This window comes from Monodon monoceros, unplaced genomic scaffold (genome assembly GCF_005190385.1).
Source record: "Monodon monoceros isolate NGI ecotype Baffin Bay Population unplaced genomic scaffold, NGI_Narwhal_1 Super_Scaffold_18, whole genome shotgun sequence".
Taxonomy (NCBI): Eukaryota; Metazoa; Chordata; class Mammalia; order Artiodactyla; family Monodontidae; genus Monodon; species Monodon monoceros.
In genome coordinates, this window is record NW_021703774.1 from 54128924 (window position 1) to 54141541 (window position 12618).

The 12618-nt window shown below is 38.2% G+C and overlaps 1 protein-coding gene across 3 annotated transcripts in view; it reads right to left on the reverse strand.

Moving 5' to 3' along the window:
* The window catches only part of KLHL20 (kelch like family member 20), a 78586-nt gene that overhangs the window by 23730 nt on the left and 42238 nt on the right, over positions 1-12618 (reverse strand). For all 3 annotated transcript variants that reach the window (XM_029229268.1, XM_029229269.1, XM_029229270.1), the window contains 2 exons: positions 11002-11117; positions 4868-5051 (listed from right to left, as the gene is read on the reverse strand). In XM_029229268.1, coding sequence (XP_029085101.1) covers positions 4868-5051; positions 11002-11117 — 300 coding nt within the window. The remainder of the gene's footprint in view (positions 1-4867; positions 5052-11001; positions 11118-12618) is intronic.

Here is a 12618-nt window from a genome sequence, read left to right on the forward strand (position 1 = left end):
TCTTCCTGGTTCAGTCTCAGAAGGTTGTGCTTTTCTAAGAATTTGTCTTTTTCTTTCAGGTTGTCCAATTTATTGGCATAGAGTTGCTTGTAGTAATCTCTCATGATCCTTTGTATTTCTGCAGTGTCAGTTGTTACTTCTTCTTTTTCAGTTCTAATTCTGTTGATTTGAGTCTTCTCCCTTTTTTTCTTGATGAGTTTGGCTAATGGTCTATCAATTTTGTTTTATTTCTGATCTGATCTTTATGATTTCTTTCCTTCTGCTAACTTTGGGGTTTTTTTGTTCTTCTTTCTCTAATTGCTTTAGGTTTAAGGTTAGGTTGTTTATTTGAGATTTTTCTTGTTTCTTGAGGTGGGATTGTATTGCTATAGACTTCCCTCTTAGAACTGCTTTTGCTGCATCCCATAGGTTTTGGGTTGTCATGCTTTCATTGTCATTTGTTTCTAGGTATTTTTTGATTTCCTCTCTGATTTCTTCAGTGATCTCTTGGTTATTTAGTAGCATACTGTTTAGCCTCCATGTGTTTGGATTTTTTAGTTTTTTCCCTGTAATTTATATCTAGTCTCATAGCATTGTGGTCGGAAAAGACAGTTGATATGATTTCAATTTTCTTAAATTTACCAAGGCTTGATTTGTGCCCCAAGATATGATCTATCCTAGAGAATGTTCCATGAGCACATAAGAAAGTATATTCTGTTGTTTTTGGATGGAATGTCCTATACATAAAAATTAATGTCCATCTTGTCTAGTGTGTCATTTAAAGCTTGTGTTTCGTTATTTATTTTCATTTTGGATGATCTGTCCATTGGTTAAAGTGGGATGTTAAAGTCCCCTACTATTATTGTGTTGCTGTTGATTTCCCCTTTTATTGCTGTTAGCATTTGCCTTATGTATTGAGATGCTCCTATTTGGGGTGCATAAATATTTACAATTGTCATATCTTCTTCTTGGATTGATCCCTTGATCATTATGGTAGTGTCCTTCTTTGTGTCTTGTAATAGTCTTCATTTTAAAGTCTATTTTTTCTGATATGTGAATTGCTACTCCAGCTTTCTTTTGATTTCCATTTGCATGGAATATCTTTTTCCATCCCCTCACTTTGTCTGTATGTGTCCCTAGGTCTGAAGTAGGTCTTTTGTAGACAGCATATACACGGGTCTTGTCTTTGTATGCATTCAGCCAGTCTATGTCTTTTGGTTGGAGCATTTAATCAATTTACATTTAAGGTAATTATCGATATGTATGTTTCTCTTACCATTTTCTTAATTGTTTTGGGTTTGTTTTTGTAGGTCTATTCCTTCTCTTGTGTTTCCTGCCTAGAGAAGTTCCTTTAGCATTTGTTGTAAAGCTGGTTTGGTGGTGCTGAATTCTCAGTTTTTGCTTGTCTGTAAAGGTTTTAATTTCTCTCTTGAATCTAAAAGAGATCCTTGCTGGGTAGAGTAATCTTGGTTGTAGGATTTTCCCTTTCATCACTTTAAACATGTCCTGCCACTCCCTTCTGGTTTGCAGAATTTCTGCTGAAAGATCAGTTGTTAACCTTATGGGGGATTTCCTTGAATGTTACTTGTTGCTTTTCCCTTGCTGCTTTTAATATTTTGTCTTTGAATTTAATTTTCGATAGTTTGATTAATATGTGTCTTGGCATGTTTCTCCTTGAATTTATCCTGTATGGGACTTGCGGTGCTTCCTGGACTTGATTGACTTTCCTTTCCCATGTGAGGAAAGTTTTCAACTATAATCTCTTTAAATATTTTCTCAGACCCTTTCTTTTTCTCTCCTTCTTCTGGGATCCCTATAATTCGAATGTTGGTGCGTTTAATGTTGTCCCAGAGGTCTCTGAGACTGTCCTCAATTCTTTTCATTCTTTTTTCTTTATTCTGCTCTGCAGTAGTTATTTCCACTATTTTCTCTTCCAAGTCAGTTATCTGTTCTTCTGCCTCAGTTATTCTATTGATTCCTTCCAGAGAATTTTTAATTTCATTTATTGTGGTGTTCATCATTGTTTGTTTGCTCCTTAGTTCTTCTAGGTCCTTGTTAAACGTTTGTGTTTTCTCCATTCCATGTCCAAGATTTTGGATCATCTTTACTATCATTACTCTGAATTCTTTTTCACGTAGACTTCCTATTCCCTCTTCATTTGTTTGGTCTGGTGGGTTTTTACCTTGCTGCTTCATCAGCTGCATAGTTCTCTGTTAGTGGAGCTGGGTCTCAGTGTTGATTGATATTACGTGGGGCCAGGAGGTCTCTGGTGGTCCAGTGTCTTGAACTTGGCTCTCCCACCTCAGAGGCTCAGGCCTGACACCAGGCCGGAGCACCAACACCCTGTCAGTCACATGGCTCAGAAGAAAAGGGAGGAAAAAAGAAAGAAAAAAATAAAGTAAAATAAAATAAAGTACATAAAAAAAATTAACATAAAAATAATAATTAAAAAAAGAGAGCAACCAAACCAATAAACAAATCCACCAATGATAACAAGTGTTAAAAACTAAACTAAGATAAACATAAATATCAAAAACAAGTCAGCTGCAGACAGCAAACCCTAAGTCTACAGTTGCTCCTAAAGTCCACGACCTCAATTTTGAGACGATCTGTTGTCTATTCAGGTATTCCACAGATGCAGGGTACACCAAGTTGATTGTCGGGATTTAATCCACTGCTCCTGAGGCTGCATGGAGAAACTTCCCTTTCTCTTCTTTCTTTGCACAGCTTCTGGGGTTCAGCTTTGGTTTTGGTCCCACCTCTGTGTGTAGGTCACCCTTAGGCATCTGTTCCCCACCAAGACCTGAGGCACCTTTTCCCCATCCAGACAGGAGGGGGTTAAAGCAGCGCCTGATTAGGGGGCTCTGGCTCACTCAGGCTGGGTGGAGGGAGGGGTACGGTAGTCATAATGGGAATGCGGGGTGAGCCTGTGGCAGCCGAGGCCAGTGTGACATTGCAACAGCCTGAGGCATGCCGTGTGTTCTCCTGGGGAAGTTGTCCCTGGATCATGGGACCCTGGCAGTGGCAGGCTGCACAGGCTCCCACGGTGGGTGGTGGATAGTGTCCTGTGCTTGCACACTGGATTCTTAGTGGACGGCGGCGGCAGCCTTAGCATTTCATGCCCATCTCTGGGATCCAAGCTGATAGCCGCAGCTTGCGTCCATCTCTGAAGCTCGCTTAGGCAGTGCTCTGCCTTCTGTGGGCACAGAGGGAAGGAATTGCCTCTCTTTGTGCACCCAAAACAATGGTCTCTTGCCTCTTTGGCAGGTCCAGACTTTTTCTCGGACTCCCTCCTGGCTAGCTGTGGCGCACTAGCCCCCTTCAGGCTGTGTTCATGCAGCCAACCCCAGTCTTCTCCCTGGGATCTGACCTCCGAAGCCCGAGCCTCAGCTCCCAGCCCCCACCCTCCCCAGTGGGTGAGCGGACAAGCCTCTCAAGCTGGTGAGTGCTGGTCGGCATCAATCCTCTGTGCAGGAATCTCTCCGCTTTGACCTCTGCACCCCTGTTGCTGTGCTCTCCTCCGTGGCTCTGAAGCTTCCCCCCCCCCCCGTCTCCGCCAGTGAAGGGGCTTCCTAGTGTATGGAAACTTTTCCTCCTTCACAGCTCCCTCCCAGAGGTGCAGGTCCCATCCCTATTCTTTTGTCTGTGTTCTTCCTCTTTTCTTTTGCCCTACCCAGGTACGTGGGGATTTTCTTCCCTTTTGGGAAGTCTGAGGTCTTCTGCCAGCATTCAGTAGATGTTCTGTAGGAGTTGTTCCACTTGTAGCTATATCTTTGATGTATTTGTGGGTAGCGAGGTGATTTCCATGTCTTACTCCTCCACCATCTTGAAGGTCCCCCTCTTCATTTTTAATAAAAAAAAATACTATCAAATTGCTCTTTTTGTAGCTATATATTTGTTTTTAATTTCATTAACTTTTCTTTCCAGTTAATTTCTTCTTTCTATTTTCTTGGGTTTTGTTGCTCTTTTTATAACTTTTTTTATTTAAAAGCATGATTTATTTTCCCGTCTTTCTTATTTTCAAATGAATGCACGTAAGTTATAATGTATATAAATCTGCCTCTGAATATTACTTTAGTTGCAGACCACACGTTTTGATATTCATGGGCTTCACTGTTATTAAGTTGTAAATATGTAATCATTTCCACCCTTATTTAGTTAACTCAATTTGTTTTTAAGTGTGCTTTTTTTTTTAAAAACTTCTATGGAGCTGATCCCTCTGTTGTTGTTTTTTCTTTCCAACTATACAATCTGTATCTCTAGATCTTGATATGCTGCAGGGTTTCATAGATATGTTTGGTAAGTATCAAGAACACAGCTGAATGAAAAAGGGTTGGATGAGAACAAGAACCTAGAAGTTATTAAAAAATAAATTATTGTAGGTTTCTAATGTGCCAGGCATTGTCACAGATATGGAAAAAGACATTTCAATAAACAATTACAGCCAATGTGATATGTACAAGTATGTTCAAAATACTTGTGAAAGATCAGAGGACTGAGTAACTAACCTGTCTCTATGGTGCCAGAGAAGGCTTTATATAAGAAGTAACATTTGAATCTTGAAAAGATATTCCAGGGAAGAACGAACAGCATGCATATATATAGGCAAAGAGGCACGAAAGAGGACAGCATGTCTAAGGAACTGCAGACAATTTGGTGGGTCTGCACTAGCGTGTTTAGGGAATAGTGGTGTGCCAGGGGAGACAGACTGGAGAAACAGGTGGAGGTCAGATCATAAAGGACTTGTATGTCATAGTAAGTGGTCTAGGCTGCCAGCTAGTGCCACAGACACAAAACTAAAGCAACACGTTACATCTGTTTCTAATTAACATCTCAAACAAAACAATATGAATAGAAGAGAAAAAAATTTCAAATTGACCCTACTTACCTTTCAACACTATTGAGATAAGAGGACCCATCATGGCCTCCTACTGCATATAACAGGTCATCAAGAACACTGACCCCAACTCCACATCGCCTTTTGCTCATTGAAGCTACCATTCGCCATTCATTGGTCTGTGGATCATATCGTTCAACACTGGAAATGGCATCTCCACTGCACCAACCACCAACTGGGGAAGTAACAAATGGTCAGGAGAATACCTGTCCTAAAGCATAGAATGTATCACTCACTGCTAACTTTTATTTGGTTAAGTCCTAATGCTTGGACTTACCAAACGCCTCTAGAAGCAGGTTAAAACATAAGTTATGATTTTTACTTATTCCACTGGGATTGCTATAATCTTTAGAATTTTCTAAATAAGTTAGTATTAGGTCCATTTTACAGAGGAGGGCAAGGACACCAATTCAAATTATATTGGGAAGTAATGTGGCATTTAATGGCTAGAACATTGAATTTAGTTAGAAAACTAGGGCTTGACTGTTGCCTCTACATAAATGTAATGTATTATCAAAAACCAAAAGAAGAACCATACCTCAGAAGCCTGTTTAAAAAAAAAATTTCTTTTATTCTATTAGGGGAGAGGGATTTCGGCTCATCTGCTCATGACCTCATCTTGTGACTAAATACAAAAATTCTTACGACTTATAAAATGTTTTGCCCTCTGTTTAATCTGCAGTCTGTACTGAATTCTACAATATCCAACATGACATTCAGGATCAGAAAACATTTTGAAGAAATTACATTTTTCATAAGTAAGTAATACTCAGAATAACAGGTTCAAACTGAGTTCAATAAAGCTTCTCTGAGTGTTCCCTGAAAAAAAGTGTAATTACAGCAGATAAATTTAATTTGTTATTCTTTAAAATCATCTCTATTTCAATCTAAAATAAGAGCTAGATTCTGGAGCTTAAAAAGTGAAGTCTAAGGATAACTTAACCTCAAAACATTTGAAAACTAATGGTTTCTTGGCGGTCTCAATAACTTCCTGAGCCAGAATAAAATGCGAATGTTTCTAACCTTCTTCTGGTGGATTTGAAAACTCATTCCTTATTTCAAATCTCAATATGCTGTATACATTTTATTATGATTTCATTTAAATTAGGATATTCAACTAATACTAAATCACAGTAAGTTTTGTCTATATTAATTTGCTTAAATTTGAATTCTGTTCTGGGATATATACCTGGAGTTTCAATATCAGAGAAAACATCTTAACTTCCAACATAAAATTTGGCTGCAAATGTGAGGGTTATAAGCACTTGAGACAAATCAAACAGCCTAATTATTAAACCTCAGGCACAATTTATAATGAAAGCTATTAAAACCAGCTGTTTATTGGATTACACGGCTCCAAATCAAGTTAATATCACTTCATAATCTATGTTCTTTGATACTAAAGAAAAAAAATAGGCCGTTAGGAAATCAAATTTAAACCTTTCCTGTGACCTGGGGAAAAAAGCAAAGGAAAAAGTTGTTCAATTCCACTGCCTCATGGCAATTTTATGTGCATTATGATTTCCAAGGCAGCAGGTGATGGCATAACAGGGACAGAACTAGCTGTTATTACAAGCCAGTACACTGTACTTAGCAAGATAAAGTGTACGCATAGTTTCTGCTGTGAGAACTCTCAATTTGTGTTAAGTGATGTACTTAAGACAAAATATTGCTGAAAAGGTGACATATAGTTTTATATGCGTGAGATGTTGACTGTGAAAAGAATTACTTCACAGACAGATTTGATCAAAAAGTGTTACCTTAAAGTAGGCAACTTTCACAAAGTGTCTGGAATAAGGATCAGTGAACTGAATACTAGAAAAAAAAAAAAATCCCCAACAAAAAAGAAGCACAGAATTGAGAAGCATCAAGAAACCTAATGGAAACCAAGAGGACAAACCAGAAGCCATCAGTAGGAGTAAAATGCTGAGTAATAAAACTACTGAGATTATAGATTTGATCTTAGGCTTCCAGGATGAAGAAATGAAGACTCAATTTTCCAAAGTTAAGTGAGAACTGGTAATTTGGCATTCCAAAGATAATGAAAAAATTGCAATAAAAACCAAAGCAAATTAAGGATTAAGTTTTAAGTAGAGACAGGTGGGTCAAGATCTAAAATAATGTCAGTGGAACAGTATCACTCAAGAATAGAGGTCAGATCTGGGTAGCATAAAAAGACTGAGAAAGCAGGGAAAACCAATACAGTTGTAAGAAAAAGACCTAATGGTTTTTCTCTACAAATGAAAAAGGAAACTTTTAGTTTAATAGTGTAAAAGAGGTGACAGACGATTTAACTTTTCTTCTTTATGTTTTTCTGTGTTAACAAATATTTCTATATTTCATGTGTATTCACTTCTATAATCAGAAAAACTTTAAAAAAAGTGTTATTTACAAATAGGTTGTTGTGGGACTTCCCTGGTGGTCCAGTGGTAAAGAATCCACCTTCTAGTGCAGGGAACACGGGTTCAATCCCTGGTCAGGGAACTAAGATCCCACATGCTGCAGGGCAACTAAGCCCGCACCACAACTACAGAGCCCAGGTGCTCTGGAGCCCACGCCACAACCAGAGAGAAAACCCGCACCCCACAACTAGAGAGAGGGCTGTGCACTGAAACAAAGAGCCCGTGCTGGGGCTTCCCTGGTGGTGCAGTGGTTGAGAGTCTGCCTGCCGATGCAGGGGACACAGGTTCATGCTCCGGTCTGGGAAGATCCCATATGTCGCAGAGCAGCTAGGCCCGTGAGCCATGGCCGCTGATCCTGCGTATCCGGAGCCTGTGCTCCGCAACGGGAGAGGCCACAACGGTGAGAGGCCCGCGTACCGCAAAAAAAAAAAAAAAAAAAGAGCCCGTGCTGCAATGAAAGATCCCACATACCGCAACGAAGATCCTACATGCCGCAACTAAGACCCGACGCAGCCAAAAATAATAAATAAATAAATTAAATATTAAAAAAATATAAAAATAGGTTATCTTTCATGCACAAACTGACATTAGCAATCCATTATTGTTTTCCAATTTTCCTTTTCCATTAATCATGATGGGTCGATGCTAATTTCTCACTAGTGTTCCTCAGGATCAACAGCATGCAATTAATCTTTATTGATGCCTGCTCTGACAAGATTGCTATACAATCTGGAAACTACAAAAATAAATCAGAAATGGTCCTTGCTCTGAAGTAGTTAAAAATATAGTAGAGGAATCAGATACCCAATCAGCAATATGAAATTATGAAATTACTAGCAAGAGTTTGAGATCATGGGGCTTCCCTGGTGGCACAGTGGTTGACAGTCCACCTGCCGATGCAGGGGACATGGGTTCGTGCCCCGGTCCGGGAAGATCCCACATGCCGCGGAGCGGCTGGGCCCGTGAGCCATGGCCACTGAGCCTGTGCGTCCAGAGCCTGTGCTCCGCAACGGGAGAGGCCACAACAGTGAGAGGCCCGCGTACCGCCAAAAAAAAAAAAAAAGTTTGAGATCATGAAATTGATCCAATTTAACTGGCTTCTAAAGAAGGCAAAGTGTGATTTCATTAATACCATGATTTAATCAACAGAGGCAAATGAGATTTTAGTGAAGATGGTTACACATTGAAAACATGGCACCTGACAATTTATAATCATGTTATATTGGAAGAATATGGTAGGAACCAGCAGGATAAAGATGGCAGCTGTTGAGTAATTCAAGTCAAGTTTAAATTTCTATTTAATGGAGTTACATTATTGTCTCTCAGCATCCCCAAAGGTGTACCTTGTCTAGTTCCACTGGATTGGTAACCCCCACTGAATCCATAAAGAACCCTGGACCTGAAATGTATTGTACTTTCCATAAACCTATTTGGCTTAGTTTCTAGCTTTTGATCATAGGAAGGTTCTCTTCTGTTCCATTTTCTCCTGAGTTCCCATTATCCTCCCCTCTTCCTTAATCTAGTTCTTAATTCACTGCCGGAATGTTCTGAGGCTGTTGAAACAGTAGTATACTGTCATCCCTTCTCCAGGTACCATAACAGCCAAATAAAATAGTTAATAGATCTTGATAACAATGGATATACCTCCACAAAGATGGCCCTACTAGTACTAGAATTCCTGAAACCAACATGACATCATGAAAATAAACCTTAGGTACCAAATAATTAGATCTTGCATCCTTCTAATTAAAAAAAAAAATAGATAACTGACTTTCATAATTGGGGAAACAGAAACGCTGATGTAATTTATAGCATTCTTGTATGTATAGGGAGCTGGCACATAAACTACTTTTATAAATAAAAGACATTTAACAATATAATTTATCTAGTTTAACCAACAAAGCTAAACAAATGTTATAAAGACCTCCCTGGGAACTTCACCAGATCTGGCAATGAATTTATTCACTGATTTATGGCAACTATAGATGGTATGTGGGAGTGAGGAGGCAGATGTACACAGGTGTGAGCATGCAAGCAGGTAGACTCACACGAGTATGTGAATATGTACCTGTGCATGCATATATAGGAATGAAAGTCATAGGAATAAATAAGAATGATAACAGAAATAAATCTATTAATAACAATAAGAGACAGGATATTGAGAGTATGGGAGAATTCAGTACATGATGAATTAATGAAGTTTGAAATCTAAAACAGGAATGAAGGAATCTTTCAAAAGAGAAGGAAAAAACCTGATGAGGATTAGACAGAAAAAGAAAATGTGGCATCAGTTTTCTTCTTGAAGAAATGCTACAGTCCTCTATGTGAAGAAATTTAGATGAAAAAATTTAAAAAGGAGATCTCAAACATAAATTATCAAATTTTTCTTCTAAAAATGTAGGGAAAATACATTCCCACAGGCCAAGAGAAAATAAAATTGAAGGGAAAAAGATAGGCAAGTGGTTAGGCTGAAGGGAAAGGATACTATGCCCCAGTGATCACATAGAATTCCCTGATGAAAAGGAATAGAACACTTAACATATCAAACAGAATCCGAGGAAGCCTACACTTAATAGCCATGGAATTACTGAAATGTGGGAGCATAAATACAAAGAATACAATAGGTTCCAGCTAGTTCCATGAATCAGGATTTGAAAAAAATTTTGAAGAGAAAGAACTTGCTATAGACTGAATGTGTCCCTCTGAAATTCATATATTGAAATCTATTCCTCAATGTGATGGTATCAGGAGGTGAGGCCTTAGGGAGGTGCTCTGCCACCATGAATAGAATTAGTACTCTTACAAAAGAGACTTCAGAGAGATTCCATGCCCCTTCCTCCACATGAGGACATAGCAAAAGATGAAAAGACGGAGTCTATGAAGAAGGACAAAGTGGGCCCTCACCAGACACCAAAATCTGCCGGCACCTTGATCTTGTACTTGCCAGCCTCTAGAACTATAAGAAATAAATTTCTGTTGTTTATAAGCCACCCAGTATATGGTTTTCTGTTATAGCAGTCTGAACGGACTAAGACAGAACTAGTGAGAAGTTTTACCAAACAGTGAGAAAGTTGTTATTCAAGTGACTAAGAGAGCTGAATTTATGTGCACAGAAGTGAAATATCTAAGATTGAAAGTTCTCAGATATTTAGGGGCAGACAGTGGGAGCAGAATGATACAGCAGGATGTCTTGGGCTCAGTCTAGCTCAGGAGAGCTAGGAAACAGTGTAACTGTTTAATATAAGGTAATGTTTCTTGACAGTTCCATGTAATTATGAGGTGACTGGCACACTGGAATATAAAATTCACGCATATGATTTATTATAACAAAACATCCACTGCATGACATTTTTAGATTTATATAAAAATGCAGCACTCTTTTGGACAGCACCAGTGTTGGATCATGAGTTAAGAGTCAAGATACATCATAAGTTATTTTTTGTTTGTTTTTAAAAGGTGTGAACATTTTTTTTTTACAATTAAAAAAAATATTTTTTTTTTTTTGGCTATGTGCTGCACAGCATGCTGGTTCTTAATTCCCCAACGAGGGACTGAACCTGTGCCCCAGGCAGTGGAAGCACAGAGTCTTGACCACCAGGGAAGTCCACATCATAAATTATTATGCATTTCTTACAGATATCACAACCGACCAAAGGATACTCAAATGACAGTCTCTCAAGTGGGAAAATATTCAGTTTAGTCACAGTGTATTAAGATCCAAACCTGCAAAGAGTACTTCTCCACATCGAATAGGTTTCCGTGGTCTTGTCCTTGGTCCTTGCATTAGTGGTCGTTCTTGAGGCAATAGAAGATAGTTTTTAGCCTCATCTACCAAGTCTCTGTGGAAAAATTCTGCCGTTATTCCAAATGTCTAAATAATATTGTTAGTCAAATCCCAATATGGTTAAGGAATATGTAAGATGGCAAAGGGGAGCAAGCATAACAAACCAAATCATGAATGCCAGCCAACCTTAAAAAGGTAACAAACATGAGAGCAATGATGCCAGTCACACTGTGAGCTGTGAATTGATTGGTTTTTCCATCATGACTTCATATCTTACCGCAAATTTAGCCTAAAACTCAACATGCTTGATGCTAACAATAACTTATGGGAAACTAAAAATTACAAGTTAATTATCAGCCTGCATAGTTACTGCTTTCTAATGAATTTTACTAGATTTTGCAGGATACTGGCAAAGTAGCACATCAGCCATGACACTAGATATTTGCTAGATTAAAGTAACAAAACTAGGTCAAAAATTGGATTGCTAAAAAGAAACACTATTGTCATTTAATATTAATTTTCTATCTGGTACTGTATGAATAGTTTATTCTCAACAAGTCTACTGAGGATGAACACAGTTTTTTTTTTTTTCTATTAAGGTACTTTATAAGAACCTAGTAATTACACTTGTTAAATATAATATCCTAACTCAAACTATTTATGTACTTATTTCACTTGAGTCCTTTGAGTGAGTCAATGTGTGACTAGTGCAAATTCAATCTGTCACTCTGTTCTTTCTCAATTCTGAAAGTGTTTCCTAAATTACACTATATTTTCATTTCTCTATTTACTTTATATTACATCGAGTAATTTATTCCTGCTGGACCAGTCCCAGGCATGACCCAGTAATGTACTTCCAGTATATGGCTTTGCTAAGGCCTCATCTGAGTTTATTTATGCTAAAAACAAAAACAAACAAAACTCCCCCAAAATCCCAAGCTGATGGCCAAGAACTTTTTCTAGCTTCCTCAGCTAAAAACAAAGACTGTGATCTCCTAATTACTGGTTTTTAATTAAGTTGTTCGAGGGTTCCTAGAAAGAGTACTATAGAGCTAATACTTAGTGGCCAACACAAAATTAACAGTAACAATAATAAGGGCTTAATACATATTAACTCATTTAATCTCCACCACAGCCCTGTGGAATAGGTACTGTTATTATCCCTATTTTATAGATAAAGTAACTGTACCAGAAAGAGGTTTAAGTAACTTGAATAAGGTCACACAGCTAGTAAATAATAAGGTCAGGATATCAGGAACAGGCTTCTTTTAAAAGTGACTTTAGAAGTATCTTTAATTTCTGCATTGGAATCAGTACAATCCAATTTCTATTTTATGGGAAAGGGGCACCTTTGTATTGTTTCTTCAGATTTCAGCAGCCATAGTTCATGTGGTTTTCCTTCTGCTGTTATAAATATTTTGGGGGAACTGCCACTTGTCTTTAAGTTTAAAAGGTAAACACCTAAAACCCCCTCTAACATCTCCTGTTAAAGGAACACACTTCAGATTATAGAAGAAATGCAAATGAATCTATATGTCCTATCTCTGTTCTAGAGA